The following is a 25,152-nucleotide window of genomic DNA, read 5'->3' on the forward strand; positions in this document are numbered from 1 at the left end:
GAATTTTATTATTAAATAATAATTTATAGTTGGTATTTGTTATTTGTTACAGGGGAAAAATGTAGAAACAACACCACTAGCACTATACAATTATTTTATAGAAAGAGTCAAAGAAAACCTTCATCTTACTTTTGCTATGTCACCAATTGGTGATATATTTAGAAACCGCTTGAGAATGTTTCCTTCGTTCATTAACTGCTGTACGATTGACTGGTATGATATACTTTAATGTACGTTGGTAGTGAAATTAAATACAGTCAATGCTAGAAATTGTGTTTACTAACTATAGGTTTACTGTTTGGCCTGAAGACGCTCTTGAAAAAGTTGCGGAATATTATTTAAAAGATATGTATATTCACAGTGACATTGCATCATCTTGTGTAATAGTTTGTAAAGAATTTCATTCGACAGCTAGAGATGCTTCTTCCAGGTAAATATTCTCATTTAAATGTTTATCAATTTAAAATAAATAATAAAATACAACTGCTATTTAAAATAAGATTTAAGTCCTTGCGAATATTAAAATTACATTATTTTGGAGTTATATTAATTAACTTAAAACTTCTCGATATAAATCGTTAAAAATATCATGACTACTATAAATCATAGTACATTAGATTAACATTAGATGTTAAGAATTATAATTTTATTATTTCAATTCCTTTATAACTATTGTCTTTAAATATTAAATTTAAGGTTTTATTCAGCGTTAAAGAGGCATAACTATGTTACACCAACTTCTTATTTAGAGTTAACCAAAACATTTCAAAATCTACATAAAAAGAAAGTAGATCAAATTACAACTTTACGTAATAGATATGAAACTGGTTTAAAAAAATTAGACTTTGCTGCTGGCCAAGTATCTGTTATGCAGGATCAATTAACAGCTTTAAGGCCAAAACTTGTAGAAACTTCGTTGGCTACTGAAGCTCTAATGGTTAAAATTGAACAAGATACAGTAAAAGTCGAAGCCAAAAAAGAAGTACTAAAACTTTTTTTATTTACTATGATTTAAAATTACTATTAATAATATATTTTAGATAGTGGGTGCTGATGAAGCTCTTGCAAATGATGCTGCCGCAGCATCACAGGCTATCAAAGATGATTGTGAAAGTGATTTAGCTGAAGCCATACCGGCTCTTGAAGCAGCAGTTTCAGCTCTAAATACTCTTAAACCTGCTGATATTACCGTAGTTAAATCTATGAAAAATCCACCATATGGTGTTAAATTGGTCCTAGAAGCAGTTTGTGTCATGAAAGGAATCAAATCTGAACGTAAACCAGATCCAAGTGGCTCTGGTCGAATGATTGAAGATTTTTGGGGACCTTCGCAGAAGCTTATTTCAGATACTAAATTTTTAGAAAGTTTAATAACATATGACAAAGATAATATAGATCCTGCAATTATGAAACATATAAGAGAAAAGTAATTTTATTAATTTTTCTTGCGTGCAAAAATAAACGCATATTTAATTTCCAGGTATATTAATGATCCAGACTTCAATCCGATTAGTATCAAATCAGTTTCTAATGCATGTGAAGGCCTTTGTAAATGGATCCGAGCGTTGGATGTTTATGATAAAGTAATTAAAATTGTTGGACCTAAAAAAGAAAAACTTCAGCAAGCGGAGACGGACTACGCTGTGCAAATGGAAAAACTTAACGAAAAAAGAGCTGAACTTTCTGGGGTATTGAGTAAGCTTCAAACACTGAGGGATGAACTTGCAGAAAAAACAAAAGAGAAAAAAGAATTGGAAGATAATATTGACTTGTGTTCTCAAAAACTAACCAGAGCTGAACAATTAATTAGTGGTCTTAGCGGAGAAAAATACAGATGGAGTCAAGCGGCTCTTGAATTGCAATCAACTCTAGATAACGCAATTGGAGATGTATTATTATCGGCAGGCGTTGTTGCTTACCTTGGTGCATTTACTGTTGACTTTAGAAATGTTCGTATAACTATAAATATGTACTTTGTATGTATTAGACATTAAAAATTTATGTATTTGAAGTTTTCCCCCTTTCCAACATTGCCCAAAATGCAACAGACAAATTTTAAGTTAAAAAGGACTAATTTGTTAGTAATTATTGGTTGATGATCCAGTAGTACTTTAAGGTTCATGCGAAGTTATACCAGTTTCAGTTAATTCTGGCCATCGCTTCAAATTGTCAATTCCAAAAAACAACATACAATTAATTATAAAACAAAATAAATGACTTATAATTTGTCGTCTAGTGTAATTCCAACAAAGTAATTGGGGATTTATAAGAAGTTGTCCCCTTCTTTAACTTTTAAGGTTATATTGATTTTCGCTTAACTCTAAAGAACTTATAAATTCAAAGATCTAGCCTAAAATTACTTATTAATTAAATTTAATATCTTCAAGTTTACTCACGGTAAATATTGATAAAGTTGAGTGGGCTAAACATAAGTTTAGATTTTATTATTTAAAATATTTACATATAAAAATAAAATTATGTCCAGGCACTTATTGAGAAATGGAACCAAAGGTGTTTGGAAATGAATATTCCGTGTTCGAAACAGTTTTCATTAATTCATACATTAGGAGAACCAATGCTAATTCGAGAATGGAATCTATATGGACTTCCAGCTGATAATTTTTCAGTTGAAAATGGAATCATTGTATTTAGTGGTACGAGGTGGCCTCTAATGATTGATCCCCAAGGTCAGGCAAATAAATGGATAAAAACTATGGAAAATAAAAACAATATTTCTATAGTTAAACTGTCAAATCCAAATTATATATTTTCCATACAATCAGCAATCGAACATGGTTTACCGGTTCTTTTAGAAAATGTACAAGAAGACATAGATGCTACTCTCGGTATGATTACCAATACACTAATTATTATATTATTATATTAATTATATGGCATACGTCATTTGTAAATTAAAATTCTTTTGTAAAATGTATTATAAATGTATTTATTTACTATATGTTGTTACTTTTTATAGACCCGGTACTACTCAGAAATATCTACAAACAAGATGGAATTGATTACTTAAGATTTGGCGATAATTTGTTGGAATATAATCATTCGTTTAGACTTTACATCACAACACGACTTCGAAACCCTCATTATTTACCAGACATTTCTGTTAAAGTAGGTTAATTTGTCAAAGATTTAGGCTAAATAAAATAAAATAAATAAAAAAAATCAACGATTAATGTTAATAGCTTTTACCTAATATTTTTAATACTTTGCATTAGTTTCATTAAACTGATAAATTTATAAAATATGTCAATTACAATTCCAAAAAAGTGGGCAAATAGGTAACTGCTCTACTGTACAGTAAGAGTGTACCTCGTCATGGCGTAATTGAATAAGTTACTAATAAAATTGCATTACGCATTAGTTAAATTAGAACTCAATAAATAATATAATATAATTACATACGAAAAATGATTTTAAGCAGAGATTTGAATCTGGTATATGTAACTAATAATAATTATAAGATACATTTATACTGCCACTATATTCATTTGTTTTACTATTAGATAATACGGTTACGGTAAGTTAGGTTTTTGATAAGAATATAGCATTTATCATATTATTAATGATTACAATAGTATATTTTTATATCTTTTAGTATTATTGATCATTGTAGAATCGTGTAAATAAGTTCGTGGACTGTGATATAAATATGCACTAATAACGTAATCTAAATACTTTGAAAACGTCATGGAGTAATCTCAGGCACCTCTTTCCCATTGGGCACTTTTGGCGATTGATAGGATATTTTAAGTTTCTAAGGTTTTTCATGTTTCAATTATAATAAAATAACAAATTGTCAATTGATCTTGTTAAAAAATAGTTTTGTGTAAAAATGTCCATTTTTCCATAATTTTATTTTATTTTTATTCTTTCGAGGTCCATCAATTTTATCAAAAAAGATATTGTAGTTGAAAATATAAGCATTTTTACTGATCCAAAAAGCAATGACAAATACAAGAAAAAATATTAGAAATACACATCGTAGTTAGATCTATACGTTCATCGCTCCGCTCTAAATAATATAAATAAAATTCAACCATCGCTTTAGAATAAGTATACAAATATTAGAATTTATACATATTTTAGTTTTAATAATATGATAAAACATAACTATATTTTTGAATTTTAAAAAATAATTATGCTTGTGTAATTTAGGTAACATTACTAAATTTTATGATCACGAAACAAGGACTGCAAGATCAATTGTTAGGAATTGTTGTAGCTAAAGAGCGACCTCAGTTAGAAGAAAAGAAAAATGAATTAATTGTTGAAAGTGCTAATAATAATAAGCTACTTAAAGAAATTGAAGACAAGATATTATACGTTCTCTCTTCATCCGAGGGAAATATTTTGGAGGATGAATCAGCAATAAAAGTTTTATCTTCATCAAAAGTATTTTAAATTACTTTATTCGTTAAAAGTCTAAATTATATTGACTAAATATTTTTACAGTCACTATCAGCTGATATTGAATTGAAGCAAGAAATTGCTATTGTAACTGAAAAAGAAATTGATGTAGCTCGTGATGTTTATATTCCTGTATCTAGCCACTCTTCGGTTTTATTTTTCTGTATCACTGATCTAAATAATATCGATCCAATGTATCAATATTCATTATCTTGGTTTATTAACTTATATTATCAGGTAAGTCATTGTTATAAATTATATTTAGTATATAAATTATAATAAATTATTATTGCTGTTATGTTTTGTGAAACAGTCAATCGTACAAAGTGAAAAATCGAATGATATTAACGAAAGAATATATATATTGAATGATTATTTCACTTATAACATTTACCGAAACATCTGTAGGTCTTTATTTCAAAAAGATAAATTAATTTTTTCATTTATTTTAACAATTGGAATTTTTCGGTCTAAGGTAATATGCTTAATACTACAGTTAAAACAATACAAGTAAACGATACATTAATATGTATTTTCATTCTTAATAATATTATGTCACAGGGTCTACTAGACGATGAATTATTTACATTCTTCCTTACCGAAGGAGCTAGGATAACTAATGAACATCCCAATCCAGCTTCTAAATGGTTAAGTGATAAATCATGGGCTGAAATTGTTCAAGCATCTCAATTGCCAAGGTAAAAATAAAAAAATGATACATTTAATTTGTATTTGTATTTTAAACTCAAATATTATAAAACAGTATTTAAATAGTACTTCAAATATTTTTATTTCTTAAAATATTTAAAATAAAAATAAAAGTATTAAATATAATATATTTATGCTTGATAATTTGACAATTAAAAAGAAAAATTAATATATAAATAAATAAAATCATAACATTAAAGTATAAATTTTAGATTAAATCAGTTCTACAAATCAATTATTGATTCAAATAATGAATGGAACATATGGTATAATTCGAATAATCCACAAGACACACCTTTTCCAGAGCCTTTTGAAAATATCGATGGCATTGAAAAACTTGTAATTATAAAGTGTATTCGTTTCGATAAAGTGGTTCCAGCTATTCAAGTATGTATTTTATTTTATTTATTTATTAACACTTTGGAAATTATTAAATTAACATCTTAAACAATATTTAGCAATATATTGTTAATTATATGGGACACAAATACGTCGAACCACCATCATTTGACTTAGCGGACTCATATAAAGACTCAACATGTTGTAGTCCATTGATTTTTATATTGTCAACTGGAATGGATCCAATGTCGAGTTTGATAAAATTTTCTGAAGACAAAAAAATTAGTCCGACAGATTTTATAACCATATCACTTGGTCAAGGACAAGTAATATAAATGATAATTAATTTGTTTATTTCAGAATGTATTTTAACGGGAACATAACTTATGTATAGGGTCCATTAGCTGCTAAAATGATAAAATCTGGAATAGAAACAGGTAAATGGGTTGTATTACAAAACTGTCATTTGGCTGTTAGTTGGATGAAAGAACTCGATCGCATTTGTGATGAAGATATTATACCCAGTCGTACACATCAATCGTTCCGTCTCTGGCTTACAAGTTATCCATCTGATGATTTCCCTGTATCTATACTACAGAATGGTAAATTAAACCTCAATGATCAAGATCGATAATTTTTATAACACATTGATTCAAAACTAGGAATTAAAATGATAAACGAAGCTCCAAAAAGTCTTAGTGAAAATTTATTGCGTTCATATACAACTAACCCCATTAATGATCCAAATTTCTACCTCAGTTGTAAGAACCATTTAGGTTTGGAAAAATTACTATTTTCACTATGTTTTTTCCATGGAATCATTCAAGAACGTCGAAAGTTTGGATCACTTGGTTGGAATATTCTCTATCAATTTAACGACTTGGATTTTCAAATCAGCGTGATGCAGTTAACTGTATTATTAAAATAATATCTTACCTACATATCTTATTATGTTATATTATGACTAGTAATAAAAAAATTAATTGTATTTAGATGTTTTTAAACGATTATGATGAAATTCCATACGAAGCATTACTTTATTTAATTGGTGAATGTAATTATGGTGGTCGAGTGACTGACGATAAGGATAGACGTTTATTGACATCTCTACTGTCAATTTTTTTCAACTCAAATGTTACTAATAAAGATCCGTAAGTAAATATAATATAACTTTTTATTTTTATTTTGTGTATTTCTTGGATTACATTTGCCTTAATAACTTTTAATTAATTAATCAATTAAGTGACAATCAATTCAAAATTTTCATTTTACGAGTTGTTTTAGTTAGAAAACTGGATCTAGTTTGTACATTAAAGAGGTCAAAATTAAAAATTCCTAGTAATTTAATTTTGGTAATTTGCGCCACGTCAGAAAAAGAAATAAAATATATAATTTCAAATCTGCGCCACAAAAGGTAAAAGGTTAAATAAATTATACGTACACTAGTATGACAGATTTATATAAATTTTTTTAATAACCGAAACTGTACTTATAATTTTAACTATTAAAATTAACTTGATTGATCAATGATTGGAAAAATATATATTTAAAAGTGGCGTAAACTGCAATTTTTAAAGGTAAAAGATAGCACAAATTACATAAATATATATATTTTTTTAGGGGGAGGGGTGTTTTTGTAATAAATTACATACGCCCACTTATCTATCTTTCAAAAAATATATTTCTTAATTTTTAATGATTACCGTATAATTATGTATTAGATATACATTTTCGGAGAGTGGGCTGTATTATATACCCAAAGACACTTCTCTTAATGGGTGTTTAGAATATATTAAATCTTTACCCATGAATGAACCGGAAGTATTCGGACTCCACCAAAATGCTGACATAACAAAAAATAACTATGAAACTAATTTGGTAGGTTAATTTTTTTTTTTTTTTTTTTTTTAATATTTATTAATTTTTTATAACAATAACATTTGTGTAGTTCCTATATGGTACCATTTTAACTCAATCTCAAATCACTGTGGGTGGTGGCGATGAAGACGGAGATGCAAAAACGACAGAGCTAGCTTGTAACATTGCGAAAAATATACCAGATTTATTTGACATAACTGAAGCAACAAAAAAATATCCAATAAAGTATGAACAATCGATGAATACTGTTCTACAACAGGTATTTAATTTGTTTATTTAAAAAATACATACTATTATTCCATTATACTCTACTCATATTATAATATATAATTATTATTCCTATCTCATAAAATATTTGAGTTACTAAGAAATAAAATTAATAAAATGTTGTAATTTCATACTTGATAGGTATATTATTATATTAGTCAAAATAAACCCTATATTTTGAAGTGAATAAAAAACTATAAATTAGTGTTATCGGTCATCGTAACGAGTTTTGTACTTTTGTGTACATTGTGTTTATGTTAAGTACCTACTACCACTTAAATTAGTTATATTTAGGGCCGGGAATGTAATGCCCTATAAAACCCTTAAAAAAATGCTTTAATACTCTAAAAATTATAAATAATGCATTAAAAAAAATTCAAGTGAATTGTTTTTATTTTTAATAAATTTAGAAGTTATACATTTTAAATGATATTTGATTAAATTAATTAATAAAAATAACTTGCGATGAACGATATCGTCAGATGTCAGTATCGATTATATTTCTCTTACAGATTATTAAACAGAATAATATATTATAGTAATCCTAAATATTCTTTACAACCTCGTCAATCTAAGTTTTTTTACAATACGAGGATACAAATAGGTACCTACTTTATTGTTTTTTATACAAAAATATACATATATAAATTTATATAAAACTCGATTTACCGTGTAAAATCTTAAAACAGAATTTAAAGTTTTATTTTTGGACCCAAAAACTCCAATAATGCCCTATAAAATTAAGAAATGACGTTAAAATCATAAAAATACAAAATAAATTTTCTTATTCTCGTTCAAAAGTACGTGTTACGGATTTGTGACCAGGCGAACATCGTACAGCAACCTCTGAAAAAAATTGAAAGTGCATCAAAATCCCAGCCCTAGTTATATTATATATACTGGGGTTAAGTTAATTAATTAATTAGTTATATTTTAATACATGGCATACGATATTCTACAAATTTATATATTTTATTATTTATTTATTTATATATTTGAGCACATTTTATTATATTTTTTAAAATTTGTTGTTTGGTACCTATCTAGTAGGTTCATACTACGCCATGGTTTGTAGTTCAAAAGAGTCGCTATCTTTAATAATTAAGTTTAAACAAGAAATTTATTAGAAATATTAATAAATAAAGCGAAGAAGAATAAATTAAAAAAGTATTTGTATTTAAAATTTAAATAGGTCCTTACAAAATATTTATATTTGTTAATATATATATTTATGTTTTTGAACTTGGTACCTATGGATATATTTTTTTCTAATTGATTTTTTTAAACCGATTTTGAGTAACGTTAAATTTCACGAAGAGTGAGCTCTGGCTCCAGCACTCCAAATGGCAATTTTTTTTATTTAGAGATTATCAAACAAAATCCAAAAGTATAAATAAATGATTCGTAATTCTCCTTGAAGTGGACAATATCGAGTACCTAACGTTATACAAGATATCGTTTTTTTTTTTTTTTAAATGCATAAATACAAAACCTACTTTAAATTTTCTTTAAAGTATTTTTAAGTTTACGTACTGTATTATTTGTATTTTCATTTAATACAAATTATAAGTATATTTTTAGAAGATATTAATATTTTATACAATGATACTTTATAATTACAAATTACACAAGTTGATAATACATTTACCATATTCTACATAGGAATTGATACGTTTCAACAAATTATTGTCAGTTATACAAAAATCATTAGCGGAAGTACAAAAAGGTATTAAAGGTATAGTTGTCATGTCTTCTGATTTAGAAGAATTACATACAAGTCTAATCATTGGACGAGTACCGGCAAATTGGATTAATTATTCATACCCGTCTTTGAAACCATTAGGTGGTTATGTAGCAGATTTATTGCAAAGGTGCATTTTATTTATTGTATTTTTGAATAGATGAATAAATTTATGATTATGATTATATAGACTAAGATTCTTACAAGACTGGCTAGATAATGGCATGCCAGAAGTATTTTGGCTTTCTGGTTTTTATTTTACACAGTCTTTCTTATCGGGTGTGTTACAAAATTTTTCACGTAAAAACAAAATACCTATAAATAAACTTGGATTTGAGTTTGATGTAACTATATGTGAATCGAAAATTGAATTGGTGAACAATCCTGAATGGGAAGTCTATTATCGGGTAAGAATACAATTATTTCATAGTATGTAGGTACATCGTATATTTGATAGATGATCATACATTTAAACATTTTTAATTCATATTTTTATGTTTCAATTTTTGTTTGTATAATACAAACTTTATATAAATATATATAAGTATATTTAAGTGTTAAAAAAAGAAAACATGTTTCATACAATCTTAAACGCCTGTTTGGGGGGAAAGCACTTTCTCCTTATTAGAAACATTATATGGGTGTAGTCGCGTACACCGTTTGGGAAAATCGACCCAAAATATGGTCAATTTGGGCGAATAAATTTATACCGTTTGGGCGAGGATTAATTCAATTAAAAATACCGTTTGGGCGAATAAGTGTGAAAATGCTTATAATATACACTCAACAATTAATTAAACAAAATAATATAAAATAAACATAATTAATATGAATCCTATTTAAAAAAAATATTAGTATAGATATTAGTAATATTATTATGTAGGTAGGTAGTAACTTACAGTCAAAAAATAATAAATAAAATTACATATAACATAATTAGTACAATAGTACCTAGTATCTACATTTTAAAGTAATCTATTGGCTTTGTATTAAAATGCTTGTAATATTATATACTCAACAATTAATTTAACAAAATCATGTATGAATCGTAATCTTGTTTTCAATAATAACGATTAATAATGATTAGCAACGATATCATCCGTATCTGTCACCAGGTTTTTACCTTGTATAGGTAAAAACAATTTCACTCGCCGAAACGGTACAAAATATGATAGTCGCCCAAAAAGACTATTATTTTATTGGTCAAAACTATTACTTTCGCCAAAACGACAACCGCCCCATTATACACATATGAACTTATAATCGCATAAACATTCATCGTGTATACAATAAGGCTAGTTTTATTCAGTGTCAATAATGATGATACTCGACATAGTGCAGTTGCAAATGTCTTTACTACATATCAGGCCGTATAGGTTATAGGTAAGTACCGAGGGTATGGTCATTATATTCATCACTATCCAAAGATTTACCCGAATCACCTATACGACGACGCGCAGACCACCGTACACATGGGTCACAATGAATAATGTGAATAATAAAATACAAATAATGGTTATGATAAAAAGAAAATTATGTCCTTAACTGATACGGTGACGGCGGAACAGCTGACACTCGATCTTCGGCGCAGCGTCAACGACGGGGGAGGTCAATGCTCTGAGCTCTCGCCGCTATATGAACAACCGCGAACACTGGCTGATGACGCGAAGGGGAAAACGTCCGTGACCAGTATCGCGATGAGTCGCAACCACTGAACCACTCCCGGCGGAAGTACGCGGACTGACGGAGAACTCGGAGAAGACAGAAGACGTGCGCGGACTCCACGCGAACTCGCGGACGGAGACACTCGTGTAAATCAATGTACTGTAGTTGGCGCGGGAAACGAGCCGAACAAACAACGCGCGATTACTATGAGCTTGCGTGGAACGCGCGTGCGCAGTGGCGTACCAACGGCATGGAAGAGTGTGCCTACGCCAAGAGACGCAAGTTGTGAATAGGCGCGAAATTCTGCTTTGAAAGTAATGTTTTTTATTCTACCTTGAAAACGACGTTTTTTTCATTATATATTTTGAATTGTATATGATTTCGTCTATTTATACACACTATAGGTACGTGTGAAACTAATGACGAAATATTATCAAAATGGCATAAAGAAAATCCCAAATTGTCCAACCGTTGTTCTATTAATTATTGTTATTAGCTTGTACATTGCGAACATTTTTCATTTTTCAAAGGGTGATTTTTTTCTAAGATTCCCAGGGGTGCTAACGAGAATTTCTATACACTACTGCGCGCGTGCGCGAACAACGAGCAACCCACGTGCACTGCAAATAACACAAGTAACGGCACGACACGTCACAAGACAAACGATTGAGCCTTTTAAACGACGAAACGTCGACCGCGAAAAAAAAACAATATGGAGGCAGACACTACCGCGGCGGCGCTGTAAAAGCGAATGCGCGACGCAATGGTAAACGGACGCAGACGGTCTTTTGACACGTATCGTATGGTGTGTACCGATTACCGAACGCGACGATATATCTGATATAGTGATATCGTGGACTGATTGACGTATACGTGATTGATTGACTGCCGCGACGACGACGCTGACGACGGCCGGACACCTGTCGGAACGGCAGCGCATTATGGTTTGGTGAGAGGGTCGAAATAATGTTCGCAGACAAAAGCTCGTACACAAACACTCGTTATGTTGCCGGAAGCGGCGGTCATCAAAACCGCACACTTACCGTTCATAAACGCACATTTTACATCGTTCAATACTGCGCACATTTGATTGACAGTTAGACAGTTAAAAATTAAACATATTTTATTAATATTCATTAAAAAAAATAATTTAATATTATCTAAAAATGATTTTGTTGTTTTTAAAAAAATAATTTAGTATTATTTAAAAATCATAATATAAAATAATTCAATATATAATTAAATTGAAATAAATTTACATCCTAATGTTTTTAAATAATCAATCAAGCTAATCTCGTTGTTAATGAAACGATCATGTACATTTAAAATAGATTTTTCTCTCTCCCTGCATACTTTGCGTGTACAGTTCACGTTGCCATTTCGTATGAGTCGAAATTTGGTTTCAGTAATTATCTGTTGTTGTTTTAACACATCTATCTGGAAGAAAAAAATAAACAAAAATAAATTAATAATAACTCAAAATGTATTTATTGTTTTAAATTCATATTCTTACCGAATGAAATATAGTAGGATGTGGAACATAAAATTCATGCCTAAGTTGACTATGGTAACTTTCTGCACTGTTAGTCGTTCTTGTACTTTTATTTGACTCTTCTGCCCACGATATTGGTGAAAAATGATTGGTCTCATTATAATTATCCAATATGTTATCAGCAAAGTCATAATATTGTTTTTCTTCTGGACAAGTAGCCTTTATCTCAATAAACGCCTCAGAAATCATATGTGATGGTAAATAAGGCAAACCAAAAAAAAGTTTTAACCATAGTCCAGATTGTGAATTTTTATCGTCGTAGTTTTTTTTTTAATATTGGAATAGAACTGATTTTTCTATACCATACTTGACCAAGATGTAAACGACAGGCTTTAATAATAATTAAAGGAAATACTTCTTTAGCAGCAATGTGAGCACCAAGTTCAAAATCGAATAGTAAGAGAGAAGGCTGGAATACACTACTGGCATTATTTAAACATAAATCTTTTAATGTTTACCACATTTGTTTATAAATATATTTTGTTTTTGATGGCAAAAAAAAACAAAAAACAAGTGGTACATAATATTGTTTACAAACACCGTGGATGGTATATTGTTGATAAAAATGTTTTGGGCAATAAGTAAAAGTTCTGTCTGCTAATATAAATTCAATTTCATTGCACAAAAATTGGAGATTTTTTTTACATGTCACTATAATTATTTGAGTGGACCCATTCACAAACACAAATTGTTCACCATTATTTAATGTGATGTTTGATTCCTTTACCATATTAAGAGCATCTGAGAGTGACACAGACACAGGGGGTAGAAGTTTTCGTCTTTCACGATACATAGACTGTCTCATAGCATCAATATTATCTGAACTCACTGAAGACATACATAATTCTCGCCTTATAATTTTTAAAGGTTTTTTATTTAAATCCAATTGCGATTTACGTTTAATGGCACATCGAATTTCTTTTAATTCTGGGTTAATTTCATTTGTTTCATGGTAATGTTCACTTTCATTCTGTTTGATGAATACATTTACATTTGAATTTGTCGTCACCATAACACCGCATAACTTATTATTGCAACGCCAAACTAAGTCCCCGGAATTTTTATTTGTATGAAAAAGTCGATATGAATACTTTTGGTAAATTATTGATTGCGCACCTTTATTATTTGTGTACACTTGTATCACGTCATCCGTTATGCGATTTCGATGTTAAATTATTAAATGTTAAATTACTATAAATGTATGTGAAGTCGAGTAGAGTCGCAATCACACTAAATGTTGTTAACTTATTAGGTACTAATATTTAGAAAATAAAAACCATAATCGTATAATATTATTTTATTTCTTAAACGTGTAGATATAGCAATCTGCGTATAAACTTTTATTTTTATTATTTTGTGATTTTGATTAAATATGATTAACTGGTGTGCGGTACTAAACGATAATGTTATTTTAGATAAATTTATACGTTATTGATAAATTTCAATGTGTGCGGTATTGAACGGTTTAATTTGGCGAACATATGCGGGATTAAGATATAAAAGTGTGCGGTTTTGAACGACGACCTGTTTTTATAAGTGTGTGGTTATGAACGACACCCGCCAGAAGAAGAGGAGGGTGCCTAAAATTGTACTTATGGCATGGACACTCAAAACCGCACAATTGTATACTTAATTCTGCATATTTTCCCCAAATCAAACAGTTCAGTACCGCACACGTTGATGTATATTAATAACAACGTATACATTTATCTGAAATAACAATATCATTTAGTACCGCACACCAGTTAATCATATTTAATCAAGATCATAAAATCATAAAAATAAAACTTTCGGGATTTTACAGAAAAATCAGTTCCATTCCAATATAAAAAAAAAAAATTACAATGACAAAATGTACAAGCTGATTATGGTCGAAACTTTTTTTTAATTCGCCTTATTTGCCATCAGCGTCCATCACATTTGATTCCTAAGGCGTTTTTTGTGATTATGGCTACTTTTCCAGATGAAAAACAATTTTATGATTTTGCTGTTTTGAACTATCGACCTTTTAAATTTCCCTTTTTAACAATGGAATACATTTATACGTTATTGAACGGTGTAAAATAAGCTGTTATGAACGGCAAGTGTGCGGTTATGACGTCAAATCGTCGTTATGGAATGTGGTGTAAACATGGGTGTTCATGAATATTTTCATTTTTTTGTATCATACAAGTAATTCTTTCACTTTTTTTTATCCATGTGATGTAAATTTGGCATGTGAATACGTAATTATTTCACGCGGAAATTGAGTTGCATTATTACATTTATCTAGTACACATATGCCTACACTATTTGTTAAATAAATTATAATCTTTTTTGTCTTATTTTATATTTTTAACAGATCGAAAATCCTGAATTCTGATTACAAATAGAAAGTTATACACCTATTACATGTCCTGTAAGGCTGTATTACTTGTATTAAGTAATTAAGTGAATATTACATATTTAATTATTTATAGTTCATAGAGATTATTCAACATAACAACATCTTTATTGCACTTTGCAACAATACTCACTATAGAATACCAAATTTATTATATACGCGATTATACGATACACACCTACATATTTATTATTACAATCGATTCATATTATTTGTTTCATTTATTTAACACTAATAAATTTAAATTATTATACCTATATCTGACTATATGGATGATAATAAAATGTTAGTCTCGATTTAAATATACGAGTACAAACAGTTGATTTTGTTTTGTATTATAAATACAACAAATAACAATTATATGACTTTAATGTATCGTGGTCAATTAATTTAGTTTTATAATGATATATTATTAGTTTTAGTTTATATTTTATACTTTATAGCAACCTGTTATATTTTTCATGCTCTCGTTAATATTGTATTAATAAAGGACAAATTGGATATTGAAAAATTCAGCGTTTTTGTAAAGGTAAACACACACACACACATTACAATATTTTACGTAACCTACTATTGTCTATTAATAAGTAATTTTCTAAATAAAATTGTTTGAATTGTAAAAAAATGAATATACCTATACAAATGCTATATAATTACCTTATATACGCACTTATAGGAGATCCACTCATTTTATCATATCTTATACACCTACCAACCTACCTATTATATACCACGTTTTCAACTAACTATATACCTTTTTAATATAATATACATGATGTATCGTGTGCCAAATATATTGCAATAAAAATTGAGAAACTAATTTATATCCATAATTTATAATATAATATTTTGAATTATTAATTGTAAAAATTAAACTTTGTACTTTTCTAATCGTCTGAAAAATTATATTGCTGCATTAACAGCTATAATATTTAATTTATGCTTAATATTTACAGGGTTTATTTTTAGAAGGAGCTAGATGGGATCGAGAATTACAAATATTGAATGAGTCTTATCCAAGGATTCTTTTCGATACTCTTCCAATAATTTGTTTCAAACCAGGAATTAAAGTACAGTATACTTGTAATACTCATATATTCATATATACACTACATTATACAATACGAGAATCCTACCTAGTTGGTTTTCAATTGCCAAATTGGTTCCCAGGTGATCTACAGGAATCCAATTAAGCCAAATTTGCTTTGATGAACTTTTATTTTAATAATATAATAACTATGTTAAAAATTACTTTTTCAATTATATTATAAATTATAAGGAGGAAGGATAAATTGGATATAAGTGGATTGGAATAGTTGAGTGTATTTTGATGGAATAGCTTATGGTAATATGAGGCTAGAGTATAGTAGGCTAGATGTTTTGAATATTGAGGTCTGAGTGGAGGGTGAGATTAGTGACGTACCAGGGGGCATTAGTGATGAGGCGAAGGCAAATTGATTGAAAGGATTGAAATATTTGAGTGTTAGATTTTTTATATGTTTTCTAAACCAAAACTGTATTCCGTAAGTCATAGTAGAGCGGATAATGTGTTTATAGATTAAAAGTTTAGTACTGAGTGGAAGAGTTGATTTAAGAAGGTGTCTAATTTTGTGAAGTTTGAAATCGAGAGATTTTCTCTTTGTTTTTATGTGATTGGCCCAGGCGAGTTTGTTATCGAGGTAGAGACTCCAAGATAGCGGGTAACTTTTGTTTGGGGAATTATGTCATTATTGAGGGTCGTTGGGGGGGGCAAGGCCTGGGGTCGTAGGGAAAAAGTAATGTGCGTTGATTTGTTGATTTGTGTAATCTGTTGAATTCTCTACAGATTGAACTAATTTTGAAATTCAGTAAAATGTGTTTGGAGTGCAAAGGAGGCTACAATTAGGTCGACATTTGTTGATATCATGCCTGTATCATCAGCGAACGTTACAAGAGTGGTGTGGTCAGAATGTGGTATATCGGAAGTAAATAAGTTGTAAAGTGTGGGAGCTAGTATACTACCTTGAGGGATACCTGAGGGTATCCCTCAGGTCCCTCTGCTTGTGTTGACTGTGTCTGTAACACAGATAAGTTCAAGGTGTGTTAAGGATCGGTTGATATGTGCACAACGTTTGCACTTTCGATATTGAAATTATGCGCTCACAGTACGATGTCTAGTGTATGAAAATTGATACATCAATCTTCTGGTTCACTTTTATACCCAGAAATCTAAATCGCCTTCTTTTGTTTCAAAGTTGTCCTTGAGATATCTGACCAAGTTACTGACTCAGCTTACTCAGCAGGTTACTGCTCGACAGTTGTTGCTGCTACAAGTCCATCGTCTACAAAAATAGCTACTATAATTATTTATCTTACTTATATATACACAAGAATCTGCTTTGGTCTCCTTTAAGTCGAAACTGTTTAACATATTATTGAACTTTTTTTTCCAATATCTGGGAGCTTGCTTCAGTCCATATAAGCTCCGCTGAAATTCGCAAACTTGAGTGCTTTCATCTTCATATCCTTTAGGCTGATTCATGTATATTTCTTCTCCAAAGTCACCATAAAGAAATGCTATCTTTATATCGAATTGCTTAAGAACTAATTTCTTTGCTGCTGTTATAGCTAATATTATACAAATCGAATCATACTTAACCACGGAGCTAAACGTTTCTTGGTAGTCTATTCCAAACACTTGCGCACAGCATTTTACAACTAGCCTAGCTTTAAATCGATCTACTTCTCCATTTGTTTTGTACTTAGTTTTATATATCCACCCTTTATTTATTGGATTTTCATTTTTTGGTAAATCCACTAATTGCCAAGTTTCATTTTTCTGCAATGATAACATTTCGTCATCCATTGCTGCCTTCCAATAAAATTGTCTGCATTTTTACCTGTCATAGCTACTTTATATGTAGCTGGGTCATTACAAGCTGTAAAAAATGCATCGCTATACCTAATAGGTTTATTGAATTTTCCTCTGTCTCTGAGTATCATCTGTTGTTGATCCTCTACTTCAACTGGCATCTGATTATCATCATTCAGTTCTTCTTCTTTGTCATTTTTATCTTCAAAGTTTTCAGCAAGATTGTTTAAATTGATTTCTTCCTCTTCTGCTTCATTTATAACATTTACTTCTGTAGCTGTTGATGGGTTTGATGACTCTTTGAATATAACATCTCTGCTTAGTGAAATTTTTCTTCCACCAAAGCATACTCGATATCTTTTCGTTCCTTTTGAATATCCAACGAAATACCTTTTCTTCATTTTGATCCCATTTTCTTCGTTTTTCTTTCGGTATATGTGCATAAATTTCACTACCAAATATTTTCAGATGATTTATATCTGACGTTGGTGTTTTATTGAACCATAATTCGTAAGGTGTTTTTCCATCTTAGGTACCTAGGTGTGATCACTTGCACCTGAATCCACATACCATTTTTCTGACTCACTGATGTCCTTTGATTGTACTCAAACCAACGCATTTCCTGAGTATGATTTGCTCTAAATTCATTCTTTTTGTTCTTTTAAAAAAATCCGGCAATCACGCTTCCAGTGCCCTGGTTTTTTGCAATGATTGCACTTGCCTGGTTTATTATCATTATTCTGTTGGTTTTCAGAATTACCAATTTTTGTAGTTTTTCTTTATTTGTTCCATACGTTTTCTTTACCGAAAATGCACTACTTGCAGTATCTCTCTGAGCATCATGTCCTTGAGTTTGCCTTGTTTCCTCCACCATGAGTCTGGATGACAAGTTAGACAATGTTTTGTCCACATTTGATATCGAATCCCATGCACTGTAAAAATGTTTGTAATTTTCTGACAGTCATTAATATTTTGACCATAAGCATTGAATCGGATATTAGTTCACCTAATTGTTTTAATTTTCCACTAAGACTCTCCAATTTCGAAATATGACTCGTCATATTGTTATATTTTTTCAAACAAAAATAATTTAAATACATGTAAATAATTTTGTAAAATTAATATACTTTAAATAATAATTGATGATCATTTGAAAAATATAAAAATATAATAATTTACAATAAATAATAATTAATAACATTATACATGCATATACCTACATACATAGTACATTTTTATAAAACTTAATTTCAAAAATGTATCCCTTCAAAATAACGGACTCTTGGTGACCAAGAGTGTCCGCTATTCAGAGGTTTCACTGTATTTTTATACATATAGCCATATAGAAAACAATTTGTATACTTTATTTTGTAAACTTATCCAACAGAAAAAAAAATATTAAAAATCGTTATATATTGTTATCATATTTTTTTAGTCGCAGTTTGAGAAGAAATCGTATTATGACGCTCCAATCTACAAGACGAGTGCTCGCCAAGGTGCTCTTTCGACTACAGGCCATTCGACTAATTTTGTGATGTTTATGGACTTCTTAATTGATCGACCAAAAGATCATTGGATTAAACGAGGAACCGCATGCTTGTGTCAATTAGACAATTAAATACTTACAAAATAATTGTATTAATATATATATATATATTTTTTTTTTGCTATCCTATAAATTTTCTGGTCCATCTTCAAATGATAACTTTTTATTCCTTTGAATTCTATTGGTACATCCCCAAGCACTGCTTTAAACAATTTTTTAGATACACAAGAAAATGTGTCATCATATAATAATTTTTAGTTTTAAAAGTTAAGACGTTGTTTGCTACTGCTAAATATAGATAACAATGTTCTGTATCGTAATCTTAAAAGTAGGTAATTTCATTTTTTTTCTAATACCAATTTAAGGTAACAAATTTGAGGAATATAAGTACATTCCAACTATTATTTATTATTTTTATACTAGATAAGTACCTAGGATTAATATGCATCGTTATATTAATGTAGATACACAACGTTACTTACATTTTTTTTATGATTATTATTATTTTGTTTAATTATATATTATAATATACGTGTTAAAAAATCTTATTTATTATTATATAGATAATATAATTTATAAATAATATGGTACTTTGTCAAAAATTTTTTGTTTTATTTTTTTTTATTTTTAATAAGTTTCACCCATTATTTAATAATTATAAAAAAAATTTTATGTTTGACAATATAATTTTTTATATACCATTTATATTATTTTTAAACTACATATTTGGCATTATGATATTATTGATTATAATATGAGGTCTATAAAACTATTACTATTAATTATTTGCTCAGTAGGTATATCAATATGTCTATTTACATGCAGTAACGCCTAACCACCTAAACTTTCTTGTCCCCCATTTTCGATCTGAGCCATGTTTTCAATCTATAAAAATGAAAAAGTGCCAAATGAATGCACAAGAAAAATTAGATGAGATGTTGTAGAAATTGTTTATAAAATGTAATATCATCAACATCATTTAATATTATCTCTCATATTAGGAAATGCAGTAACTACAACAAATAATAACAAGAAAGTTATTTTGTAGTCAGAGGAAAATACAGTAGATATATTTTATTATTTAGGTCCACTAAACATATTTTTCTATATTTTAACCTTAGTAAAACTACACACATAATAATATCATTAACAATACAATACCAAAACCTCATTTTTGATATTTTTGTAATTACTGTATTTAACAGTACCTAGCAGGGTAGTATAATATAATGAATTATATTTTAATACATTGCTAAAGCACAGAGATGGGAGTTTGTATTATACAGCGGTATAAAACTGTATTATACAAGGTATTAAATACATGGTATAAAATTATTTTATACTGACGGTAATAAAAAAAATACTTAACCAGTAATGGGAACCAAAGTGGGCATGTGGCCATGTTTATTTAAATTTTTTTTAAATTAAATAATTTAGTTAATATAACCTTTTTTTTTTTTACTAAATTTCTGATATTAAATATAAGTAAGTACTTAGTAGTTATAGTACTTACAAAAAATAAAAAATGTGAAACCAAAAAGTTAGAAGATATATTTAAATGTTGGTTGACAGATAGGTAAGGTTACTTAAATCTTAATTTATTTCGAAATTTATTAAGAAAATGTACTTGATAATATTTATTATTTTTTTAATTCATTTAAAAATGATCAATAGTTCATAATTAACTATGGTTTCATAACTAGTATAATACGGTATTATACAAAAATAAAATTAAATACTACTATAAAAATAATATGTATATGGAAAAAAATTGAATAAGTAGATCAAGAAAAAACGTTAAGAAATGCTTAATTTAGTAAAAAGCCCAAGTTAATAAAAAATCTAATTTATAAATAAATATTCTTTAAGGAATAAAAATCCTAAATAATTAAAATATTCATTATTTCATAAAAAGTTCAAATTAATAAAAAATGTAATACAATGAGTATTAATAAAACGTTGTTATTATTGAATAAAAAGACCAAATTTATAGTCTATAATTCAAAAAAATAATTAATTTTTATGAAATAAAAAACCAAAATTAATAAAAATGAAATATTCATTTTTTATTTTTGAAGGAAAGGAATGTCGTGCGAATTACGTGGATACTAAATATTTGCAAAAAAAAAAATTGAAAAATGTTAATTTTGTCTATGAGGGGGACTGGCGAGACGTGTTCCTGCCCCCTCCCACATATACACGAATTTTTTATTTTTGAAGGGAAGCAGTGTCGTGGGAATTTCGAAACTAGGCTTGCGGATTTGTGCGAATTACATTCTATATATCTGTATAATTATTTTTTAAATTTTTCATTGGGGGACTAGCCAAACGTACGTCTAGCGGTTCCCGAACTGTTAGGCGCAATGTTAATATTGATATTGCACTTATTAGCTTAGCCCGCTTAGCATCTATATTCTGTAGCTTATCATTTAATTGCTTGTAGGTATACCTACTCAATTTTAGTATAACGTCGAGTTTTTGATTGAATCTCTCACAATCGCGGCGATTTAATCAACCAATAACATGTGAATGTGTAATTTTTGAATTTTTTTGTGGTATAATATCACGAGTTTTTTGTAAATAATAGTTCGTTTACACTAAATTGTCATGGATATTTGACAAAATTTAAAGTGATCAAATTCTAAATAATAATCTATAATTAAAATAATTAATAAAACATTAGATTAATATTTTTTGTTATTAATTTTAATATACACAATTTTTAATATATTTATGTTATGATGTAGAAAAAACTGATTAATTTAAGAATTGATCAACATTTAATAGACTACTAACAAACTATTAAATTATTTTTAAGGTACTTTTAACCCTAAATTAATTCAATTAATATTACTTTCGTGCACCCAGCATAAAAATTATAAATTTGTTGTAAATATCTTATAAGAAAGAAAAGAAAAACAAACTGTTGTATTATGTTATGTTATTACATTTTTTTTTAATATTATGAACAATATCAATTAAATTTATATAAATATATAATGAATATGCATATATATTCCCAACAAAATGTACTTTTAGTTTATTATTATAAATTGAAATAATTTTAATTTTCAGAATTATTAAATAAAAAGTTTATTTTATTTCATATAAATTGTCATTCTCGAGATGAAGAACAATATTATTTTCCTGCTAAAATAGCAGCAATAGAATTTAATTTAAAAAATGGGCTTTCTCGCACTTATCATCTAATTATTGGTATTTGTAAGTATATAAAATATTATAGTAGTCCCCTAGCACAGATAATAAAAATTATTAATAATTAAATATTTCATTAATGATGTATCAAATTGTTCTTAAAAATATTTATAATCTTTGTACTAGAAGGCCAGTTAACTTATTAATAAGTAAATAACATGGAACTAAAATGCTATTCTTAAAAAAAAAAAAAAACTAACTCAACTTATGTTTATAGCTAAAATTTACCCGAAAGGTTATGCTGGAGGTATGAGAATATTTTCTGATCAATTTCATCAAATTAATTGTTAGGATAAACATCCGGATGATTATCAAATTATATTTTTTGAATTTTCGACATTTCTTAAGGTAAATGTAATAATTATAAAGATCATTTTCAACTTTTAACTATATTACTTTAGGATGAAATAATCAATAAAACAGATTTAATAGAAGACACATTAGACTTACCATATTTATTTACTGTTTAGTCAGAAATTGGTGTAAATATGATGAAAGCTAAACATAGCTTAGAAAGGCTATACTCTATAGCTTTTCCTGAAGGTAAATCAAATTAATATAAATTTATTACGATCACCCTCTTTGAAGAATATTATACTATCTACGGTGCTGTCTAATTGCACTGAATTCAATTGTTAACATTGTAAAAGTTAACTTTTTAATCAAACTGATGTAAATTAATCTTAAGTTTATATATTTTATCCTATATATTATATCTAAATGAATGGTTACTTAAACAAAAGTGACTTAAATAACATATTATTATATAATTTCCTCCAGTGACGGCGCGAATAGTTTTAATTTGTGGGACATGTTGGTGCATTAATACTAATGTGAAATAATACAACTAAATCTATGAACTATAATTATCAGGTATAATTAATCCAGAGCCATTGAAAAAATAAAAACTGCCAACTTTTACATTTTCCAACCACCTACCCAACAAATATTTTTCTGTAGCACTTGTCCCACAAAATCACGATCACACTGCATCTAATATCCTCTTAAGAGGACGGCGCACCCGCATGTATTGTCTCCGGTTTATTACGTACGGCATGGTAAATTTTCGTTCACCAGTTTCAATACTGTGCTTTTAGTTTTGATATTATAGTGAATTGACCTATTATTTAACTTATAGGTAAATACATTATCTGTGTTCTCTCGTTGGTTTTTTAAGATATAATAATTTTTAAGTGAGTTATAGCATTTTCAAATGTTTAATATTTTTCATACTCATAAATCACTTTAAAATTTAAGTTAAAAATCAACGAGAGAACACAGATAATGTATTTACCTATAAGTTAAATAATAGGTCAATTCACTATAACATCAAAACTAAAAGTACAGTATTGAAACTGGTGAACGAAAATTTACCATGTCGTACGTAATAAACCGGAGACAATACATGCGGGTGCGCCGTCCTCTTAAGAGGATATTAGAGGCAGTTGTTTATTGTTATATATGGTATATTGTGTTATTTAATATGGGTCGCTTATGTTTGGTTCAAAGATGTGACAGAACAAATACAAGTAATAATTAAAATATTACTTTATTTTCAATACCCAAAGACGAATTTTTCCGTAAACCATGGAATAATATTGTAAATAATTGAAATGGTATTAACTAAAATGTTTCATGTCATAAACATTTTAATGATAAGGAAATAATAAATGAAGAGCAAATTAGTAAAAGTAACCAGGTATATATAATAGAAAATCTCTACATTTAGAAAATGATTAGTTTATTACTTATTAACTTTGAAATTGATTCATATAATTTAAAAGTATTTGGTTTTTGATAATTTATTGTTTAGTCTTGAGCAAATAGGAGAAAATTTGTTTTAAAATGTGGTACTATACCATCAGTGCATACATTGAACACACCAAAATGTCAAAGGCTTTAGATTGGACCTCAATAAATATTACAAGGTAATGTTTAAAATATATTTTGTATTAAAAAACAAATTTTCCTTAATATTTAACATTTAAACATTTTTAAATAACACTATAGTTTATATGTAAATGGAATTGAACCTTTACATCCTAAACATTACATTCATAAACGAATAATCTTCACCAAGTAGTGTTGAATGTACCTATTTATAACTCTTAATGCAAGTTTAAGGTTTTTACTTTCTAGAACACTTAAAAACATTTTTAATTTACAGATAATGTAATTTAATGATTTAATCAATATGTATGAAAATATTATCTTACCAAAAGGTATCTGTAATGGATAGAGAAACAATTGCGTAAAATACGAAAAATTTCGTACCATGTTAATAATAAATTTGTAAATAATAATAAACATAACTATATGTTAGCATTTAAAATAATGGGAAAACATTATTTAGAACACGCAGTAATAGATTTTGATAAAAAACAAATCTGTCATGGAATTCCTCTTTCGGTTTATTCAGGTAGATAATAAATTAAACAAAAATTAATTTATCGAATGATTATTTATAGTTAATTTTTCAGGTACTTGGATGAAACATGGTTATATTGATCTTAATGGTGTTTGGTATCATCAAAATTGTAGTATTTTTGTAAATTGATTACTTATGTGCATACTTTTAAAC

At 28.2% G+C, this 25,152-nt stretch overlaps 1 protein-coding gene and 1 pseudogene across 1 annotated transcript in view; one reads left to right on the forward strand and one right to left on the reverse strand.

Annotated features, from left to right (window-relative positions):
* Positions 1 to 19,751, forward strand: part of LOC113558579 (dynein heavy chain 3, axonemal-like) — a 29,781-nt gene extending 10,030 nt beyond the window's left edge. Inside the window, exons 27-49 of the mRNA XM_026964074.1 lie at positions 53 to 213; positions 290 to 430; positions 697 to 982; positions 1,041 to 1,426; positions 1,481 to 1,949; positions 2,486 to 2,846; positions 2,978 to 3,126; positions 4,174 to 4,410; positions 4,471 to 4,662; positions 4,739 to 4,900; positions 4,987 to 5,123; positions 5,346 to 5,520; positions 5,592 to 5,798; positions 5,867 to 6,074; positions 6,135 to 6,385; positions 6,466 to 6,623; positions 7,194 to 7,350; positions 7,421 to 7,609; positions 9,280 to 9,488; positions 9,549 to 9,765; positions 15,449 to 15,487; positions 15,915 to 16,028; positions 19,245 to 19,751. Coding sequence (XP_026819875.1) covers positions 53 to 213; positions 290 to 430; positions 697 to 982; positions 1,041 to 1,426; positions 1,481 to 1,949; positions 2,486 to 2,846; positions 2,978 to 3,126; positions 4,174 to 4,410; positions 4,471 to 4,662; positions 4,739 to 4,900; positions 4,987 to 5,123; positions 5,346 to 5,520; positions 5,592 to 5,798; positions 5,867 to 6,074; positions 6,135 to 6,385; positions 6,466 to 6,623; positions 7,194 to 7,350; positions 7,421 to 7,609; positions 9,280 to 9,488; positions 9,549 to 9,765; positions 15,449 to 15,487; positions 15,915 to 16,028; positions 19,245 to 19,427 — 4,788 coding nt within the window. The 3' untranslated portion in view covers positions 19,428 to 19,751. The remainder of the gene's footprint in view (positions 1 to 52; positions 214 to 289; positions 431 to 696; positions 983 to 1,040; positions 1,427 to 1,480; positions 1,950 to 2,485; positions 2,847 to 2,977; positions 3,127 to 4,173; positions 4,411 to 4,470; positions 4,663 to 4,738; positions 4,901 to 4,986; positions 5,124 to 5,345; positions 5,521 to 5,591; positions 5,799 to 5,866; positions 6,075 to 6,134; positions 6,386 to 6,465; positions 6,624 to 7,193; positions 7,351 to 7,420; positions 7,610 to 9,279; positions 9,489 to 9,548; positions 9,766 to 15,448; positions 15,488 to 15,914; positions 16,029 to 19,244) is intronic.
* On the reverse strand, positions 12,307 to 12,764 carry LOC113558580 (annotated as a pseudogene).
* Positions 19,752 to 25,152: the final 5,401 nt, after the last annotated feature.

This window comes from Rhopalosiphum maidis, chromosome 3, assembly GCF_003676215.2.
Source record: "Rhopalosiphum maidis isolate BTI-1 chromosome 3, ASM367621v3, whole genome shotgun sequence".
Lineage (NCBI taxonomy): Eukaryota > Metazoa > Arthropoda > Insecta > Hemiptera > Aphididae > Rhopalosiphum > Rhopalosiphum maidis.